Source organism: Mastigoproctus giganteus, chromosome 4 (assembly GCF_048544385.1).
Source record: "Mastigoproctus giganteus isolate SK-2022 chromosome 4, ASM4854438v1, whole genome shotgun sequence".
Classification (NCBI taxonomy): domain Eukaryota; kingdom Metazoa; phylum Arthropoda; class Arachnida; order Uropygi; family Thelyphonidae; genus Mastigoproctus; species Mastigoproctus giganteus.
The window spans coordinates 226,444,491-226,466,472 of NC_143578.1; the positions used below are offsets into that span (position 1 = coordinate 226,444,491).

The following is a 21,982-nucleotide window of genomic DNA, read 5'->3' on the forward strand; positions in this document are numbered from 1 at the left end:
AGAAATATCGTTTTTAAAATATCATTTTTAAAATATCATTCAAAAACAATATATAAGCGGTTTTATTAAAATATAATCTCTTTATAAAGATGTATAAAAAATCATAAATATTAATTTAAAAATTAAATTTTTATTATAATAATTCAAATTAATTTAAAAATTTTCAGAAATATTGGAATAATTTTTTAAATAATACTTGATTATTGTCTTGTATAAAAATCGAAGTTTCAAATTATTTAAATATTTAATTTAAAAAAAAATCCTACAAAGAGATTGGCCGAAAATTAAAGGAACATATCTCAAGATTAAAATTCTAAATTGATTTTTTATTCTAAGCATATACAGATTTAGAATAAATAAAAATTATTGGAAAATTATCTTTTGTTTTTGTAGTCGCGAAAAATGGCCGAAATGGAGCGATTCGTTTCACTTCGGTAGGCAGCCAAAATTTTGAGGGCCAGATCAGATCAAGGAGAAAAGCCGCAAAGATGTTAATAGCGGTTGTAGTATTATTTGGACTGTGCTACTTTCCAGTACATCTCATCAACACCCTCAGGTAATTTTCTCTTCACGCATTTCACGTTTTTTAGTAAATATATAAGTGAACGGTATTACGTAAATGAGGCAATTTCCATAACAATATTTGGCGCAGTCTTAAAAGTTACAAAAAAAAAAATCTTTCCCATTCTTACGTCATTTATCGTATCTAGGCAACAATATGCAAATTTCAGTTACAGTAATCGCCAATTCTTTAAAGTTATCACTTAGATTGTAAAACTTTCCACTTTAATGCATAAGTGAAAGAAAAGAAGAAAAATTTACAATAAACTTGAAATAAGTTAATTAAAAGCTTTTAAAGTATGGAAAGTAATTTATGGTAAGTGTCAGTTTGAGTAATTATACCTCGTTGCAGTTTGAAATACAATTATTTATCAATTCTAGAAGATCACGTAATGATGGCGCGTGCGTGCCAGTGGCGACATCTATCGGGAAATTGTTGAATTAACTGGATTTTTATTTTAAATTTTCTTTTTAGATTCTGTTAGCAGGAAGAAGATTTTGCAACCAAGTTAAAACTGTTTATTATTGTAATTAAGGTTGCGTGGGACCCCGCTTTGGTCAACATACGTTTAATGAATTAATAGGTGGGAAAAAGTGGATTGTTAATTAAATAGTTTTGCCAATTGCTGTAGTTCGATTAGAATAACATCGATTGTTATTTCAAAATGTGGTTTCCTCTTTGGAGTTGCATTTTCCATCGAAACCCATCTGTGTTTCTCCCTTCTTCTGCGTGTTTGGAATCGTTAATTTTCTTATTGTGTAGCCTAGAGCGGAATTGGAGACAAACTCATTAATAAACATGGACCCAATCGTGGCCACGAAATATTTGATTTCGTTTCCCCCTTCTTTTTTTTCTTTTTTTTTTGGGATAATTACGTTCAGAGGAAAAAATATTGGAAGGGACAGAAGTAAAAAGAGAAATAAAAATGAATTTGTAGCGATTATTTTGTCAAAATGATGGACGAACCCTACTTGTGTGGGCATTAATCAGAATCCCGGACGATTAAAACATTAGTTTAAAAAAAAAAAAAAAAAATTCTTCCATCCGGGGAACTTTAACAATCTTCTACAACAAGCAGACGTACATCAGTCATTAAAATGTGCATTTTTGATTTCGTTATTTCCAAGAAATTTTTCTTTCTGTATTGGAAACTTAATTATCTTCGTCTGGAACATCTAACTTAAGATTATTTAAAATACTTGACAAAACTAGCAGATTGTGAATGATAATGTCTTCTTCGTTCTTTTTATAGGTACACTACCGGGCTCCCTCAGACCCACGCCACTACAGTAGCGTCTCTCATATCCCATTGGCTTTGTTATGCCAACAGCGCCGTTAATCCAGTAATCTATAACTTCATGAATGGTAAGGATGCATGCGTTTGCCTTAATTTCAAATTCAAAAATTAAATTTGTAAAATACAACGCGGGCAGCTTAATATCTGACTGCTCTTTTGTTTACTGTTTGCACGTGTGGCTCGAAATTTGTCCAGAACCTTAATACAAACTTTAAAAACATTTATATTCGTATTAAGTTGCAGATAAATTTGAAATTATTAACTTCTGTTGCTAAATATATATATATATTTTTTAAGAATTAAAAACACTAAAATCAATTTTTAAAATCCAGTTCAGCATTCTTTCATTTTATTGTTTATTTTAATCTATATTTCATTTATTTTTTTCTAAGTGTTAAAGTGAACTGTAAAACGTTTAAATTTAATTCGAAATGAGATCGCATCTTCGTTTGGTTTATTTGTAGATTTATATATTCATTCTGTTTATTTGTAGATTGTATATTCGTTTAGTTTATTTGTAGATTGCATATTCGTTTTGTTTATTTCTAGATTGCATATTCGTTTGGTTTATTTGTAGATTTCACGTTCGCTTGGTTTATTTGTAGATTGATTACAAGTTCGTTTGGTTTATTTGTAAATTGCATATTCGTTTGGTTTATTTATAAATTGCATGTTCGTTTGGTTTATTTGTAGATGGCATATGCGTTTTGTTTAGTTGTAGATGGTATACTCGTTTTGTTTAATTGTAGATTGCATATTCGTTTTGTTTATTTCTAGATTGCATACTCGTTTGGTTTATTTGTAGATTGTATGTTCGTTTGGTTTATCTGCAGATTGCATATTCGTTTGGTTTATTTGTAGATTGCATCTTCCTTTGGTTTATTTGTAGATTGCATTTTCGTTTGCTTTGTATTTTGAATGCATCTTCGTTTGGTTTAATTGTCGATTGCATTTTCGTTTGGTTTAATTGTCGATTGCATTTTCGTTTGGTTTAATTGTCGATTGCATTTTCGTTTGCTTTGTATTTTGAATGCATCTTCGTTTGGTTTAATTGTCGATTGCATTTTCGTTTGGTTTAATTGTCGATTGCATTTTCGTTTGGTTTAATTGTCGATTGCATTTTCGTTTGGTTTAATTGTTGATTGCATTTTCGTTTGCTTTATGTTTTCAATGCATCTTCGTTTGGTTTAATTGTCGATTGCATTTTCGTTTGCTTTATGTTTTGAATGCATCTTCGTTTGGTTCACTTTTTTTGTAGATTGCATTTTCGTTTGCTTTATGTTTTAAATGCACCTTCATTTGGTTTTTTTTTTTTTTTTTGTAGATCGCATTTTCGTTTGCTTTATGTTTTAAATGCATCTCCATTTGGTTTTGTTAGATTGCATTTTCGTTTGCCTTATGTTTTGAATGCATCTTCGTTTGGTTTAATTGTCGATTGCATTTTCGTTTGGTTTAATTGTCGATTGCATTTTCGTTTGGTTTAATTGTCAATTGCATTTTCGTTTGGTTTAATTGTCGATTGCATTTTCGTTTGCTTTATGTTTTGAATGCATCTTCGTTTAGTTTCATCATTCTTGATTGTTTGTGTCCATGTGGAGCGTTTCTTTTTTTTTTTCGAGTTCATTGTTGAAACTGACGTGTTTCACATAATACGTTCACCAAAAAGCAGATGATAAAAAGATCTTTTGGCCACATTTTTTTTTCGAGTTCATTGAAACGGACATGTTTCACGCAATACATTCACAGAAAAGCACGTGATGTAAAGATCTTTTGGCCACATTTTTTTTTGCGCAGTATTTAAAATTCAGTTAGGCGAGAAAAAAAGGCACTCAAATCGTTTGGCACATAGGTCATTGTTGCTATCAAGAACCGATCAGGCAATCGCAGCTCACTACACAATTCTTCGCGCTACCAGTTCGAATTCCAATTTGAAAGGAAAGAAATTTTCAAATTCTTTGAAAAGTTACTTTCTTTCAGAGAAATCATTCTGAATTAAATTATTCAGAGATAGAGTGTACTGAAAAAAACTTTTAAATTTTAAAATATTTTAAATTACCCGATTAGCATTCACTCTATTTTAAAATAAAAATAAACTTGGTAAAATTGGCGCGCAATATTATTGATTGTTGGACCGCCCCTTTTTTTCCCCACTAGCCCACAGATTCGAGCGCCCTCTATGGTCAAAAGCACGAACTACAAAAATCGAAAAACTCGGAAAAAATTTTAAAAAAATTACACGCTCGCGCGTGCTCATAATTGTGGATTTCATGCGTGTGTCACATTTCAACAATGGTCAGGAAACATGCTTCGCAAGCTGGCTCGTGAAATGTCGCGTATGATTTCTTAATAACCTTACTTGTTTACAGATTTCGAGCGAAAAGCTGTTATTTACCAGATCACGCGAAATGTCTCGTTAACAACCGACTTCCAGCAGCCAATTGTAGGTGTCATTTAAGGACACGAATTCGATAATTTACAACTTCATGGCACGGAAAGATTCTGAATATTTAATGATCCCCGGTGGAATTCGAAGTTGGCTTTGTGCCAAGAAGCTTTCCGGCCACGCGTTTATTGAGAAAGATGTTCAGTAATTATTTATTTCTATGCTCACTTCTCCTTTTCAATGTGTATAAATTTCATTTGCATTTTACAGGAAAGTTTCGAAGAGAGTTCAGGCGTGCTTTTTGTATCCTCTGTTCGAAAGAGACGGACGAGACCACGCCGACAAAAGCGACTCTTCCGACGCTGAAATAACCCCCCTACTCCATTCACGTGGTTTGCTTTATGAAGACCGTATTCAATTATAAGTGTTCATCCTTCAAAGTGGCTCCCTGAAAAGCTGCAAAGGACCAAAATGTCAAATACCAAATAGTCTGCTAAGAAACCACCCTTGTTCCCTTCTTCCCTCTGGGATTTTTCTTACTGCATGAGTTCCTTTGAAGAAATGATATCTACTCTGTATATTCTTCAGAATAAAAAATCATTATAACAACTTTTGTAAGAATTCTGACTTCTTCTAAGATTTTCAGTTTATTCTAAGAATTCTAACTTTTTCTAAGTTTATTATAATAATGGTGACTTCCAAGTTTTTAAATTTCTTTTCTAAAAAAAATTAAAATTTCTTTCTAAATTTGAAAATTCTAAATTATTTTTTCTAAATTTGAAAATTCTGAAATTTATTTTCTTGAAAGTTTTTTTTTTAAGAGCGTTGGATCGTTACTAGTGGCAAAGTCACAGTGACATACACAGACCTTGTGAGCTGAGTCCATGAAAACATCAAAGACAAAAGCCGAGAAAACTCAGCAGAGGAGTCTTGTTCCACCATGACAATGCGCCAACTCACAAATCTTTCATTGCCATGGCTGCATTGCATGAGTGCGCCTTTGAAATCCCAAACCATTCCTCATATTCCAGTTCTCACGGACAGTGACGTCATTGCTTCAGTGGATGCTTTCCTGGAGGCCCATGAGAAAACTCATGCTCCATGAGTTTAAAATCATGGGACTGAGCAGCTAAATCATGAATGCCATACATCCTCTTAATTATTTATATTCTTAGAATAAACCATGCGATAAAAAATACGTTCTAAATTTCTAACTGTAAGTTGCGCTGAAGAAGGACTGGAGTACACAGTCCGAAACGTACCGTTATCTTTTTGCAAAATAATGTTGGAATTAGAACGTACTGAGATATATGTACTATGATTTATGCTTTTTTTTTTTATCTTTTATGCTCAATACTGATAAAATCCTCTTTCCTGCTTGTCATTCAACCACAATGTACTTCTGTGACTATAGATATGAGTTATCTCAGAGAAATTCTGTAATCGAGATAAATATCACGTGTCTGACAATGAGCTCGCAGTGCGAGTAATTTTGTACTCACCTTTGTACCACCCACTTAACAAGAGCTCTTAAAGGAAAACTTCCAACAGTTTCTAACAACTTCTTGGGGATATACATCAAAAGAAATTTGATAAAAGGTACGTTTTATAGCTGTTTTGGCTTATTTATTTTTAAACATTTATTTTTAAAAATAAACCAAAATAAATAAATGTATTTAGGCTTATTTTTAAACACTTTCTTTCTCCCTCTATACATTCGACGTTACTTTTAAGAATTACTGAAATGCGTTATTATTATTTAAAAAAAAAATTGTAATGTCTAACAAAACTTCAAAAATCTAAAAATAAATCATTAAAGCATATTCTCTAATACAGTAGGGTGCAAAAAATACTGCCCGATTTTGAAGTAACGAATTTCAAATAAATATTTCGAAAAAGCTTTGGTCCACTACTTTACAAACAGCAAAAACTCAATTCGGACTGCCTTCTATTATTTTATGCATATGGTTTTGGTTTCATTGCCCTTGTAGAAAAGTACACTAGATGTCTCCACCAGTCCAATTACACAACTAATATTGTGAATAATACAATACTTCACTCAGTGGAATACAGCGGTGGAAGACCCGAATTTAGTCGTCATCTGAATGACATTTTCCTCCTTATAGCTACGTACACTTCATGTCACGTTTTAAGCAAATGATGGAAACGCCGGCCCTGTTAATTCTGGCAACATGCATTGCTTATTAGATTTTCCACCGACTCCCGGATCCAATGTCATTAATATCAGGAAGTACACGCGTCATGTATGACATCAGGTCCCTGCAGTTCATCGGAACCTGCCTCGCTAATATTATTTATTAACAGTCACTCTATAAATCTTCTCCCCGAACTTAATTTCAATGTTCATGCCAATAGATGATTATGACTGTCTCAAGATCATCACTGTCTCAACTGCTGCAAGAAAAAAAAATTAAGAAGGCGTTGTAGATTATTGGAAGGAACCAACTTTTATTAATTAAAATTTTTGCCTTCGGGTGATTATCATGAGTCTTTCTTATTACAATAGGGCATAAAATGAATAAAAGGTAAAGTAAATACACTCACTGGCCAAAAAATTAGAAACCTTTATTCAGCATCTAGTAGGACCACCTGTTGTTCGAATCAGGTACACGTCTTGACATGGATTTCACTAAATATCTTAGGAAGTCTAGTTCCAAGCCCCAGTGTCTGGAATTTTATCCACGCATGAGGAAGCAGTTGATGTTCCAAGCCTTGTGAATCTTGAAAGATTATACAGACTCATTGGATAAAATTTTCTCAGAGCAGCCTTGTTAACGAAAGATGAATCAAATTAGAAATAGGGGTGCATTCGTGGGCAGACAAAGAGAAAACTGTCCGAAGAATACATATAGGCATAGACACAATGTATTGACGCCTCGCAGCCTTAGTTGCTTTGGCACTTATCGCACACTAAACACAGTAATGGGGAAAATTAATGCTAGAGTTATACTTTTAAAGGTCTTTTATCTAACGCAAGAAATGACTTTAACACCATTTGTACAGATTTCTATAAAATTTTTATTACTGAAATTTTTGAGGTCCCACAGGGCTCGTCCTTGGGCCCTTACTGTTTTTAATATTTACTGCATCGGTGATATCGATGTAGGTATTTAAAGTTCGGCACTCAAGGGTGGCACGTGGTTATAATCACCGTCCTCCCCTGGTGAAACATGTTTGCGAAAATCACAAATTAATGTGAAGTGAGTTTTAAAAAGAAATAAACCAGGAGAAAAAAGCTGCTAGAAATATTTCCAGACGTCATTTCCTTCTTAAGACAAAAACCATCCACAAAGTCGTCCATACAAGCATGTCACCAAGGTCGTCCGCTTCGTACAGTTCCTTAAAGTTCCCCAGCTGCTACGGGGCAGTACACGGAGACGAACCGGCGTCAACGTGCAACCCCTTTTTCCAAGGTCACCCTACGCAATTGCAGCTAATTGCTTTGATATCTTGCAACAGTCCTAGTGCTTCGGGTGTCACGCTGTAGCTGCTATCCTTCTGAGGACCGAGGAACCAATCTGTAAGTGCTGTTTGTTTTCTGCTGATATCTCACTAACCCTAGTTCGGTTATATTAAGTGCAATACACAGCCATTTCTGAATAGACAGAAAATTTTTAAGGCGGATCGTTTTAAGTTATATCTCATATTGTGAATACCTTCACAACGAGTTGCCATGATATTGCACTACTTCGAACTAATGTTACTTAACATTAGTCTTCTCCTTAGGTGAAGCGTTACTTATTCGAAGTAGTGCAATATCATGGCAACTCGTTATGGCTGTGTATATATACTTAATATATACATAGTCCAAATTTGTTCGCAGACACACTTCCGCACATCTATCCTACATCTGTCTTTCCTCAATTTGAATTTATGCCCTCTCAGGTGATTACTCTGAGCAAGAGGAAGAATCCCATCAGCATTGAGCATGCTCAAACCATTCAAGGCTTTATACACCTCAATCAGATCACCTCACAGATGCCTAGTCTCCAGCCACTGCAATTTGCAGAACTTAAGCCTCTCTTGGTAAGAGGATCCCTTCATTCCCCTCACCAATCTTGTTGCCCTTGTCTGTACTCGTTCCAGCAGCTCTACATCCTTCTTGAAATGAGGCCTCCAGACCTGTATACAGTACTCTAGGTGTGGCCTGACCATTGCCTTATACAAGGGAATAATCACCTCCTTATCCCTGCTAGAAAAATTCCTGTATATCATTGACAAGACACCATGAGCTACTCTTGCAGCCCGTCTGCACTGCTCAGAAAACTTCATATCTGCCTGCACAATTACCCCCAGGTCCTTTTCATTCTCTACCACTGTCAGTGTAATACCACCGAGTTGATACGTTGCTCTGGGATTGCTGTTTCCCATGTGTAGTACTTTACATTTGTCAATGTTAAACTTCATTTGCCACCTCTCAGCCCATCTGCTCAACCTTTCGAGATCCTGTTGCAACAGCGTACTGTCATTAGAGTCCTTAACAACCCTGCAACCTTTGTATGGTCTGCAAACTTGGACATTAAGCTTGATATACCATCATTAATATTATTAATAAATACAGAAAACAACACTGGACCGAACATTGAACCCTGGGGGACTCCACTAATAATATTAGTCTACGAAGAGCAGTGTCCATTGATTACCACTCTCTGTCCCACCGGGCTTTGTTGTTATTCGTAGGGATAGACCGGATAAGAGAGGCGGTGGGCTCATGATCGTCTGCCATAAAGAGATTCCCATCTCAAAAATTAAAGTCTTGGCTAACATTGAAGGAATTTTTCTCCAAATGGGCAGGGGCTCTTATATCTGCTATGTTATGCTTGTCTACCTTCCACCACCTATAGATAACACTCTTATGATGGAATTTGAGAACACTATCGACCAAATTCTTGATCAACATCTGGGAATAGACCATTTAATTGTTTTAGGGGACTTTAATATGCCACATGCCTACAATGGATGTAATGCCAATCCAACTAATGTCTGGACACTTAAGGGTAGATTTCAAAAAAATTTAATCTCTCTAAATCTGAATCAGATCGGTGAATTTCCAACTAGAAATGAAAACTACTTGGATTTAGTCTTCACCAACTTTCCTTTGGTGGTCTTTAAGCCAACTAATCTTTTCAAATCAGATCATATTCCCGTGGCCTTTTCCATCAAGAAAAGATCAGTTAAAGATACGGATTTAGAACAAAAACAGAAGCTCAATTTCAATAAAGTGAAATGGCCTGATATGAATTGTGCATTTAAAAACTGTAATTGGGAATTACAACCAAGCAGAATTGTTGAGCACAATCCACAGTATGAAAAAGGACCACACACGAGGCCCGGAGGGTATCCGCACTGTCTTATGGAAAAAATGTGGAACCACACTTGTAAAGCCATTACTTCACTTAATAAAATTGGTGTTTGAGAGTGGAATCTATCCAGCTCAACTGAAAAAGGCCTTTGTTACCCCCCTTTACAAAAAAGGAGACCATCCTCACCCAACAATTACAGACCAGTTTGTCAATTGAATACGCTCTCAAAGATAATTGAATCCATTGTAATGAAGCAGCTATTTAACTTTATGAAACTTAATTTGTCAGATTACTCTCACGGATTTATCAAGGATCGTTCCACCTGCACAGATATGATCTCGTTTGTTTCGAATATATCCCAGGCGCTTGACGAAGGAAAACAAGTCGACTCCATCTTCCTTGATTTAAGCAAAGCCTTCGACAAGGTAGTCCATCAGAGACTAATCAACAAACTGCATCACTATGATCTCAGAGGACAGACACTAAACTGGATTGAAACTACTTGGAAGGTAGAGAAATGTCCGTGACATTTAAAGGTAAAACCTCATATCCTTTCAAGCCTGAAACTGGTGTCCTACAGGGTTCATCCTTAGGCCCGCTATTATTTCTTATCTACATCAACGACCTGCCAAGCACCCTTGGAGACTACCAAACAAAATCAACATATTTGAAGACATAAAAATCTATAAAGCAATTCGCAGTACCAATGACTGCATCATCCTAAACGAAGCTCTTCAACGAGTTATTCAGTGGCTGAAGGAGAACAAAATGGCAGTCAATGAAAACAAGTGTGAGCTGATGAGCTTTGCTAATGCACACAAGAAAAACAAACTTAATTTTTCTTTTTGTATCAACAACAAGGCAATCAAAAAAGTTAGTACAGCCAAAAATTAGGTATCTTTATTAAAGAATCATTTTCCTTTGATGTCCGTGTCTCTAACATTGTGAAGGCAGCCAGCAAAAAACCAAGTTTAAATGTTTCCCTGAATTGTCCTCATCTCGTCTCACAAATAAATTTCAACGCTCCAACAAGAGCGTTAAGAAACCATCCACTGCTGAAACCATCCCAAGCAAGAACCAATTATGGATACTACAACTTCTACAACAGGACTGCAAGATCAATGAACAAAGCAAATATTGAGATATTTGACACCCCCGGACATTTCAAGAGGCAACTGAAATTGCTAACCTCATCCGTTACCTGACTTAAAATGGACTCATCTTGCAAGTTCTAAGATTCTGATTGTGTAATGTATGTGAAGAAATACCAGTGCTCTGCCTCGTGTGTAAATGTAGATGCAATATATTCATTTAGTTTGTTAGCTACCTGAGCAGGATCATCAACAGTTGAACCATTGATATCAAGTGGACCAATCGGATTCATTCTCTTTCTTTTAAAGTGTATATAAGTAAAGACCTCTTTGCTGTTTTTCTTTGCATCAAATGCCAAAGATTTTTCGTAATCTGCCATTGATTGCCTAACCTCCTTTTTGACTTGGTTACAGACCACCTTATATCTATCATGGACTTCCATGTCACCCATAAATTTATATGCATCCCATTCATTTTTCTTCTCTGCCACGAGTCTCATTAGTTCTTCTGACATCCATTTAGGATTAAACCTTGAACAATATTATTTAGTTTAAAACCTAACTGATTGATTTCAATTTCAATTGATATGAAAGATAAGGAAGTTAACTGTTCTTATGGAATTGATGACCTTAAACTTAACACTTATTACTCTCTCTACGATGGGTCACTTATAAAACTCCAAACATTCCCTTGAAAACTATTATATGTAGATATGCGCAGTTTCTTTGATTTCTCTATGGATGGAACCGGCAAAGGACCTTCATGTGCTCCTGGTAGGACACTTATTTGCTGAACAAAAAACTCCACTTTGCGCGGGCCAAAAAACCCATGATACTCTCTCCTGAGACCAATTAAATCAGCTACGTTGTGAAAAAGGCCCATAAAATTTCAGTCATCTATGGGACTCGAAGTCAGGTCTTCTGCACCCATCATCCACCTTAATAGGCCTCCAAATTCGTCTGACCGCAATCCATTTGAACATCTGTGGGATGCCCTCGAGGGTAGCACATTTCATAGAATGACCACCTCCCCACACGCTTGGAAAATAACTGAGTTTGGGTCCCGTCGATGATGTGAGGAAATTTCATGGCCCTTTTTCTCAACGTGACTGAGTTAGTCAGTCTCAGGCGATGGTATCATGGCCTTTCTTCCCAGGAAACTGAGTTTTTCGCCCAGTCAACAGAAAACCGACCAAAGAACACATGCAATTTACAGACAGTGTACATGAAGCAATATGGCCTTAGTCGTTGATGCTCCAAAAAACCTACAGATAAAACAACAACCTCTGGAATGTTTTGTAACGGGTAGTGAGGCATATGCGAACACATCCATCATCTTTTCAAACAATTGGAACGCCTTGCAAGAAGCATGGCTGCATTGCTCTCGGATGTCTTCACACACCTAGTGGAGTAAATGCCTAACCTAATAACGGCTGTTATCCATGCGAAAGGTGGCCCAACACGGTATTAGGTAGGTGGTCATAATTCAGTGGTCACTGAGTGTATTTATAGTTAAGTCCTACCTGTCGTATTTGTGAAGGAAGTTATCAAGATAAGTATTCGATATTAATAGTAGGGCAACGTATACGTATTGGAATCAATAGGGTTTTATCATTCTTACATATCAAATTTTGTTTGAATTTTAATTAGCATCTTCTACACCGATGAGCCAAAACATTATGACCACCTACCTAATATGATGTTGGTCCTTCACGTGCAGCCAAAAGAGCTCGTACCCGGCGAGGCATGGACACTACAAGATTTCTAAATGTGTCTGATGGTATCTGGTACCAACACGTAACCAGCAGATCCTTTAACTCCTGTAAGGTTGAGAAGGCGCAGATCGGAGTTGCTGTTCCAACACAAACCACAGATGCTCAATGGGATTGATGCCTTGGGAATTTGGAGGCCAGGGCAATACCTGGAAGTCTTTCTCATGTTTTTTGCGAGCAGGTCTCAAACAATCCGGGCGGTGTGGCATGGCGCATTATCCTTCTGAAAGACAGCACCGCCAGAGGGGAAGACTGTTGCCATGAAAGGGTGTACCTGGTCAGCAATGAGGTTTAGGTAGATGGTAGACGTCAGAGTGCCCGGCATATGGATGACTGGTTGCAGGGTATCCAAGCAGAACATCGCTCAAAGTATGACACCCCCACCACCGGCTTGTTTTCGTCTCACGGTGCATCCAAGTGCCATCACTTCCCCAGTTAAACGACGCACACGTACCCGGCCGTCCACATGGTGCAACAGGAAACGTGATTCATCATACCAGACGACTTTCTTCCAATCACTCAAGGTCCTGTTTCGATGCTCGCGTGCGCATTGTAGGCGCTGTCGCCGGTGAACCGTGGTTAGCATGCGCACTCGGAGTGGCCTGCGGCTACGTAGCCTCATTATCAGCAGGATTCCGTGTATTGTGTGTTGTGACGCATTATTCCCGTCACCAGCATTCCAATTACTGGCGAGTTGTGCCACAGTCGCCCTTCTGTTGCCACGTATCATCCGGGAGAGCCTTCGCTCACCTTGAGCATCGATGAGCCGTGGTTGCCCAACACCTCGCTGGCAGTTCGTGGGTTTTCCCTCCTCGGACTATTTTCGGTAGGTACTAACCACGGTTGACCTTGAGCATCCCACCAGCCATGCCGTTTCGGATATGCTCTGTCCTAGTTGTCTGGCCATTACAATTCGGCCTTTGTGAAACTCGCTTAAGTCTGCTGCTTTCCCATCTGAAGAACAAGAGTAACGCTGATTAACGGAGCTCAGTATCAGGTGTTTTTTATATCGTGTCCCGATCCGCGCATGCGCCTTAGTTCGCCTGCAGTTGCTTCAATTTGCATAATGACTCACTGGTCATAATGTTTTAGCTCATCGGTGTATACGATCAGTTGTATTATATTGTACAAGATCGGTTTCTCTGGCTAATTACCCCTTCCCTAGGCTTCTAAGCCGTAATTTCATTTGAAGAAGAAAAAGAATTTCATTTTGTTTGTCTTCCAGATTTCTCCTAAGGCACCCCACCCTCTTGCAGAAATGTCTCACTTGAAACCAGCTTCGATGACTGTCAGTGGATTGATAGTTCCTGGTTTGCTACTCACCCGAGAGAAGTTTCTAAAGGGAATTGAATACACTCCTACTCCTGATGATATTTTCCTGGTTTCGTATCCCAAAAGCGGAACTACCTGGGGCCAGTATATCCTGTGGGCCATCATGAATCCAGATACTCCAGCACCAAAAGTCAACGAGATGATGGACAAAAGCTTCCCGTGGTTAGAATTCAGTGGTCCAGACGGTATAGAAGAACTGCCTAAACCACGAACAATTAAGACCCATTTGCCTTTCAACCTACAACCGTACCACCCACAGGCTAAATACATCTACATAGCGCGGAATCCTAGAGATGTCTGCATATCCTACTTCAAACACACCCAACAGATCGACAGTATGTACGACTTTGCAGACGGTACTTTGGAGGACTTCTTTGAGTGCTACGTTACGGGTGACCTGCCTTATGGCCACTGGTTCGATCACGTTCTCTCGTGGTACGACCATCGCAATGATGAAAACGTTCTGTTCTTGACCTACGAAGAAATCAAATCCGCCCCAGCAAAAGCTGTTTTGAAAATAGCTGGTTTTATCGGTGACAGTTATAAGGAAAAACTGGAAACGAATCCCGATCTTATGAAGAAAACCTTGGAAGAAATATCATTCGATAATATGAAAAAGATGGTACTCTTCATGCCCCAAAAAGCCAATCAGGATTCTGAAAAAGATGGCCGGTTTCTAACACCGAAGACAGAAGACGATCAGGGGGGTTTCAAAAAAATTACTTTCTTTCGAAAAGGCCAGGTTGGCGACTGGAAAAACCATCTCACCGAAGAACAAGTGAAAAGACTTGACGAATCTTTAATGGCCAAAGCTCAATCTGGAGAGGTTTTGGCCCTATGGAAAAATTACCTTCAGTAATGCAAAATTTCTGAGGAGCCTTACTAAAATCAGTTGATTCAACAAGCAAATTATTTGAAGATTTTAATTTGAACATTGTATACATAAGTATCAACTTTGAACCTCACGTCATTCTCTGGAGGAAATTATATCCTGTGGATAAAAATTGCTGTCTCTGATATCATATTAAATTTGAGGCAAAGAGATAGAAACGTTATAAGATAAGTTAAGGATCAAATGAGTCATATTTCTTCAAGGATTGTATCCAATTGCATGAATATGTAACCAACCATAAATAATGTAAATAAATTTTAATTTTATGGACTTGGACTTTGCAGAACTTCTCTTGTTTATGAAGACTCAATTGGAATATACTTCACTGAGAAACCGGAATCACTTCATGTTGCTATAGTGATAGAAAAACTCTAGTAGAGTACGTTTCTATGATCGCGAGTACTTCAAAATATTGCATAATACCATGGATACCGCACTCTCTGGAAATTTATTTAAGCAACATCGATCTCTGCAACCTGAAATATTCCGTGGTCTTTGATTAAATGGTTTCTCCACTGTTATATTTAACCTTTCTGAAACATTTGGATGAATTCCTTAGCATATTATCTAGCTTTCAACTGCTCATAGCCCAAGAAAAGGACATTGGGACCAGTTTCGTAGTGGTACCAATACCCAACGGAACTCAATCATCAATGAATAAATGACAAAAATTATATTATCGATTCTGAAGTTGCCTTAATAAAACGAACGCAAGATACAAGTTGGTCGGCTCTTCTTGGGTTTAAGCACATCAGCAACTAAGGACCTATTGAATATTGAGCGTATATCTGTAAATTGGGAGTATTCCGTGGTCGATTTGCTATTTTCTCGCGCCTAAAAGCTCGAGTTTCTGGGAGAAAAAACCATTTCTCAGCTACGTTGTGAAAAAGAACCATAAAAATTCTTCGACTCCTTCACGGGATTCGAACTGAGGTCTTTTCAACCAGGGGACGACGGCGATTCTACCAACTGTGCTATCCAAGAGGACTATAGATACAATTATATCCGTTTCCCTTTCAAATACACAGAGCAAACCAGCACCGTCTTAAATCCAGCTTTGTTTCTTAATACGTCATCTCCAACCCAACCTACCTTGTCATTGTGAAGTTTAATTTGAAATAGCAAATTTCTTTTTGCATTTGTCTTCCAGGTTTCTCATTTGGCAGATACTGTAGGTGACAAAATGCCCCGATTAAAACCAGCTTCAATGACTGTTAATGGATTCATCATTCCTGGTTTGCTGTTTACTCGTGAGAAGTTTCTGAAAGGGATTGCCTACCGCCCAAGCCCTGATGACATTTTCCTGGTTTCGTATCCGAAGAGTGGCACTACTTGGAGCCAGTACATAATATGGGCCATCATGAATCCAGGGATTCCAGCACCAGAAGTCAATGAGATGATGGATAAATTCTTCCCCTTCTTAGAGTACAGTGGTCCAGAAGTTTTAGAAGAACTGCCAAGGCCAAGAACAATAAAGACCCATTTGCCGTACAACCTACAACCCTACCACCCAAAAGCTAAATATCTGTACGTTGCCCGCAATCCTAGAGATGTTTGTGTTTCCTACTATAAACACATCCAACAAATAGATAGCATGTACGACTTTGCCAACGGTACTTTCAAGGACTTCTTTGAGTGCTATATTACTGGAGAAGTGCCTTATGGTGACTGGTTTGAACACGTTCTCTCCTGGTACCGCCATCGCAACGATGAAAACGTACTGTTCTTGACCTATGAAGACATCAAAGCCGATCCAGCAAAAGCTGTGTTGGAAGTGGCTGGTTTCATTGGTGACAGCTACAAAGAAAGGCTGGAGACGAATCCAGATCTTATGAAGAAAATCTTGGAAGCAATATCTTTTGATAACATGAAAAAGATGGTACTCTTCATGCCACAAAAAGGCAATCAGGATACGGAACAAGATGGGCGATTTCCAGCAACTCAGCCAGATGGTGATGATAATAATTTCAAAAAGATTAATTTTTTTCGGAAAGGTCAGGTTGGAGACTGGAAAAACCATCTCACCAAAGAACAAATAAGGCGACTTGATGAAGTCTTAAAGACCAAACCCCGTTCTAAAGACGTTTTGAGGCTTTGGAACAAGTATTTTCATTAATACCAAATTGTCTAGCAGGAAAATCAATTTTTATTTTAGATTTGTTCAGCATTGTTCAAGCGGGAAAATATTGTGTACCTCCCCTTCTACAATAATATTATTAATATATTCTGTATAATTGTACAACTATTTTTTTGGTAATGACTGTATATGATTGCAGTTATGTCATCAATACTCAATTCTGAAAATAAACTTTATTTTTAATAAATAAAAAGAAAATTTGAGATTTTGTTGTTCTTCATGTCATCTATTTAAGGACACTGATCTTTGGACATTGCCTCAATTAGTTTGAACTTCGGCTATTGAACAATTGATGTGTTGGTTCAATTATTTGTAATTTTTAAAGCGCATTCATCCTTTCTACTAAGAATTATGGCCTCTGGTGGTAGACAAGTTCTTAACAAAAATAAGGATTTAACACCCAGGAGATGGTAAACTTGGAAACTCCATACAGTAAATGAAATATGCTCTGCAAAGGGGAAATGGTTATGTAAAGACTGAATCCTGGTTAGACATTGAATTTTTGATTATAATATTCAACTTCTGAACTTCGGATTATAAAAGATGTTGAAAATCACATTTCCTCTTTCTTATTTCAGATAATGACCAAAGAATTACGAAACAAGCTGCGTATAACTTTATGCAATGGCATCCCTATTCCAAGGCACCTTGCCACCCCTGAATCATGGCAAAGAATTTTGTCTTTCAAATGTGATGCCAAAGACACTGTTATCGTAACTTATCCGAAGAGTGGGACCACCTGGACTCAATACATCGTCTGGAGCATCGTAAATAAATCGCCTGCTATTGAGGCCATCGCCGATATGAACTCCAAATGCATTCTTTTTCTGGACATGAAAGCTGAAGTTGTGGAGAAACAGCCTCATCCGAGATACATGAAGACACACCTGCCCTTTGACCTTGTACCTTATCATCCGGAAGCTAAGTACATCTACGTAGCTCGGAATGTCAAAGATACTTGCGTGTCTTATTTCTACCAGATGAAACGAAGAGCCGCAGAGATGGAATTTGAAGATGGAACCCTCAGTGACTTCTTCGAGTATTTCATCAAAGGTATGGTTCCTTATGGCCACTGGTATGATCACGTGCTGTCCTGGTACGACCACAGAAACGACGCTAATGTCCTCTTTCTTACCTACGAGCAGATGAAGACTGAACATCGTGCTTCGATTATGAAAATAGCGTCCTTTCTGGGCGAACAGCATCGAAAGACGCTGGAGATGGATCCGTCATTGTTGGATAAGATCGTTGCCATGACAACGTTCGATTCTATGAAGAATATTCCGATGCATCCTCCTGGAGAAGGTCACGCGACCGCTGCTGGACACAATTTTTTCCGCAAAGGAGAAGTTGGGGATTGGAAACGCCATCTGACTGATGATCAAGGAAACAGACTTGATGAGGACATAAGAAGTCGGCCAAGATGTGAAGAGATTTTATCTTTGTGGGATTAATTAGGGAATATCACTAAGGACTTGTCGACATTACAATGTAATATTAAAATAAAAATAGAATTTGTAAAGGACAAATAAAGAAAGGAAGAGTAGACAATAATTTTTCCTTTTGCTGTTGCAGAAAAAAAGACACGACAGATTCAGAAAAATTAATGGGAAATGACACGCTTGCCATTAAGGTTTCTTAGATAATTCTTGGCATTGAGATATTTTGCCCTCATCAATTTATGGCTTTTTCTTCGGCTTAAAGACATTTGTATTTTAAGAAGTTTATCTCTTTGCTTCGTTAGAGGAGCGAGACAAACGAACTCAATGACAGTCGAAAACCTAAAAAATCGTCTGAAGATAATTCACGCCACTGATAAAGTATCTTGGGAATAAAAACTCTTCAAAGAGAAAAAAATATTGACGTTTAAAAAGGCGCAGTTAAAGAGAGTGAAAGTATCACTTGAATGAGAAGAAGCTAATGGCAAAACCAAACGAACATCGGCGCATATTATGTTAAGTTACGGAAGTTAAGCAGGAAACTTCCGGGGTCGGAGTAACGGAAGTTAACACACATCCGGGAAATTATAAATAATGGTTTTCTATTAAGATTTTAGGTAAGAAAGGCTTAAAGAAAGAAAAGAACATTTTTGTCTTTTTCTCTATTATATCATTTATCATTTTTGGGTTCTCTCTTTCTCTCTTTGTCGTCATTTTTTTTTCATTCTTTCTCTCTATGTATTCATTTTTTCATTCTTTCTTTCTTTCTCTGCATTCATCATTTTTATTCTTTCTCCCTTTATCTATCTCTTTCTCTTACTAATTAGTCTTCCATATCTCATTTTTTCTTTCTCTCTCTCTCTCTCTCTCTCTCTCCCTAACACATACGCACACACATACATGCTCTCCTGCCCACTCACTTTTTCGTTCTCTCTCTCTCTCTCTCTCTCTCTCTCTGGACATGTTTTTATTCTCACTTTTACTCTTTCTTTCTTTCTCTCCACTTTTTAATATTCTCTCGTCTTCTTTTTTGGCCAAAAGACAGAATTCATTTTTTCATTCTGTTTCTCCTATTTTTCCTCCGCATTTTTTTTCTCTTCTGCCTCTCGTTCTCTCTTTTTTTGGTCATCTTTTATTTCCCTTTCTCTCTCTCTCTCTCTCTCTCCTCATTATTTTATTCGCTCTCTCACACTTTCCATCTATCTCTTCGGCCAAGAGTACATAGAAGTTATTTTTTGTTCTCTTTCTCCTATTTTTCCATTTTCTTTCTGTCTCGCTCTCTCACACGCACGTATGCACTCTTTCCTTCTCATTTTTATTCTCATTCTACCTCTCTTTCTCTCTCAATCTCTTTCTCCTTACTTTTTCCATTTTCCCTCTCTTTTGTCATTCTCTCTCTTTCTTTCTTTCTTTCTTTCTCTGATACACACACATAGACTCTTCCGTCTTCATTTTTTTCACTCTTTCCTCCCCCTTGTGCTTAGTGTATTTAAGATGAACTTCTCTTCTCTTTCATCCAACTCGATTTTTACTGGCGTTGCCCCCGAGTGAGCGTATAACTCCCTATGCGTTTTTCAGACGACAACACTTCTGCACGCATGCGTATATTGTAAGGAGGGAATTATCTTGTCAGCGTTGTCATTTCGCTTACACGAGGATGTCTGAGATTCCTCTCCATAAAATGTCATCATTATTTGAGATGCATTACAGCTGGATGTTGAGGTACCTATTTTAAACGAAAGAAGAAAAAAAAAACAGCAAACGGACGCACATATAACAGCAACAAGACCAAAAAATAAGTAAAATCCGGCCATTACCCCCCCCCCCCCAAACACTAGTTTCTTTCTTTGTCTTTCTTAGATTACCTCTTTAGTCAGAGAAAGATTATAAAAATATTCTCTAACCAAGACAAGCTCAAGACTATTTCCCACCCTTCCCCATTCGCCTGTGGGGGTCGTAAATGTTCTTAAATAGTTTCCTAACGCAAATCCCACTGGCAATCATATTTATACTGTATATCACGAAATTTAATGAACAAAATCAATATTTATTCAAAGAGCTCCGAATATCCACAAACGTTTAGAGTCTTAATTCTGCAGTCTTTCTCAGTGTGAATTGTTAATATTAAGTTGACTACAATATTAAGTGGGAAACAAAAAAAAAAGTAGTAGTGACAAAAACAGATCAGGAGTGTTGGACGAATGTTGCAGCACTTCCGACTTGCATTGCTGTAGCTGAAAGTGTCGCTCAAGAGCAGTTGGACGTTTAGCGTTATCGTGGAGACTATGAAACACATTAAGCTGCCCGACCTTGCCTTTATCTGCTGTAACTGTTCAATTGTTTTGTTGCACAAGTTATTAGTACTGATCTGTGTCAAACAAAAAACGCATTTTATCTCTGAGTCGTAGTGGTAGTCCAATAATTTGTCACTTGCATTTCATTAATGGTCTGTTCTTGATCTGGACGTGCCAAATCAAGCACAGGCTGTTGTAGTAAGTCATATTTGGACGTATCCAAGTTGTGCACAGCAATAAAACTCTAACTGCTGTTCCACCTCTGATATTTGAATAAAGGTCCTAGAGGACTTCATTATCTGTTCTGCGGCCTAACAAATCAAATTTCACGGATAAAATCAAAACAATCTATACACCCCATATGGATCTCATCCAGGATACACAGCAGAACTGCTTCCAGGAACAGGAGAGCGAATTCGCGTTCCTGGAACCAGAGAAAGGTGTTCAGAGTTGAGCTAATCAAATGTCCAAATTGCAGCAAGTGCTGGAAGTAAAGGAGTTAAAATGAACTAGTATTGCTGAAGCATGCTTTCAACATTTTGATGAGTCCCTATGACGACGAATCCAGGCTGTTCTGAGGACTACAATGAGGCGTAATTACTATTAGGTATGTGTTGAGGGTGGAGAGAATATTATTATTCATGTGGGGACTAATGATATTAAGCACACACGATCTGACGATTTGTTAGACAATTAGAGAACCATGCTGAAGAAATGCAGCGAGTTAGATCAGAATGTCTGTCTGCAATTCTGGTCAGACATGATAGGAATGATTATATGCTGAAAACCTTGTGGATTAACTCAAGACCTGAAGGAATCTGCAACGCTTTTGGGGAGAAAGTTTTATGAGCTTGGCCTGCACTTGTAGATAGAAGGAATCTGTTTTGTAGCGACGGGATACATTTAAACAAAGGTGGTGCAAGGGTTTTTTCTGATTGGGGTTGGGTGATATCTGATATCACCCATCCCCAGGGATTAATCTCTCGCCATTGGGAAACTTTTTTCCTTGTTACAAGGCATATTTGAACTTAATTTAATGATAATGCAAATGAATGAGCACAATGTTGTTGGATGCTAGGTCCCACAACAACCAACCCAACAACACGCTAATCCTGGTTACAGCTACTCTCAAGGATATATTGCAGTGCAGCCAATGGCATCTCTAGTAACAAATCAAGCCAGCATACAATCCAACAACCATTATCAAGCCAATCTATATGTGATCAGCTGACTAATTTTGATCCAAACCAACTCAATTGTTCCTGAAGACCAATTGAGTTTAGTTTGAGTCCTGCAGGGCAACAATTGAGTTAAGCAAGGCCTTTAGGAATGGTGTGCCCAATCTCACTCCCGGCGCTAAAAGGAAAGGAAGGTCACCATGGGTCGTGAGCCCGTTTTTCATGGGTGTTCATCGAGGACAACCGGGGAGCCCACGGAAAACTCCAATCAGATTGGCAAG

General features: G+C 37.8%; 3 protein-coding genes across 4 annotated transcripts in view; all 3 read left to right on the forward strand.

Moving 5' to 3' along the window:
* LOC150087446 (orexin receptor type 2-like) overlaps positions 1 to 4,741 on the forward strand; it is a 46,893-nt gene extending 42,152 nt beyond the window's left edge. Inside the window, exons 4-6 of the mRNA XM_090372075.1 lie at positions 394 to 556; positions 1,815 to 1,927; positions 4,513 to 4,741. Of these exons, the coding sequence (XP_090228201.1) occupies positions 394 to 556; positions 1,815 to 1,927; positions 4,513 to 4,613 (377 nt within the window). The 3' untranslated portion in view covers positions 4,614 to 4,741. The remainder of the gene's footprint in view (positions 1 to 393; positions 557 to 1,814; positions 1,928 to 4,512) is intronic.
* Positions 4,742 to 7,634: 2,893 nt separating this feature from the next.
* Positions 7,635 to 18,323, forward strand: LOC150087447 (sulfotransferase 1C4-like). 2 transcript variants are annotated; one of them, XM_090371193.1, is made up of 2 exons: positions 7,635 to 7,783; positions 17,369 to 18,323. In XM_090371193.1, exon 2 carries the CDS (start codon positions 17,372 to 17,374, stop codon positions 18,242 to 18,244), a length of 873 nt encoding a protein of 290 aa, XP_090227319.1. In that variant the 5' UTR covers positions 7,635 to 7,783; positions 17,369 to 17,371; the 3' UTR covers positions 18,245 to 18,323. The 2 variants fall into 2 exon arrangements, with proteins under 2 accessions (XP_090227319.1, XP_090227318.1); XM_090371192.1 differs by lacking the exon at positions 17,369 to 18,323 and adding an exon at positions 13,655 to 14,844.
* LOC150087448 (sulfotransferase 1C2-like) lies at positions 15,014 to 16,846 on the forward strand. Its single transcript, XM_090371194.1, has one exon. It carries the CDS (start codon positions 15,837 to 15,839, stop codon positions 16,767 to 16,769), a length of 933 nt encoding a protein of 310 aa, XP_090227320.1. The 5' UTR covers positions 15,014 to 15,836; the 3' UTR covers positions 16,770 to 16,846.
* Positions 18,324 to 21,982: the final 3,659 nt, after the last annotated feature.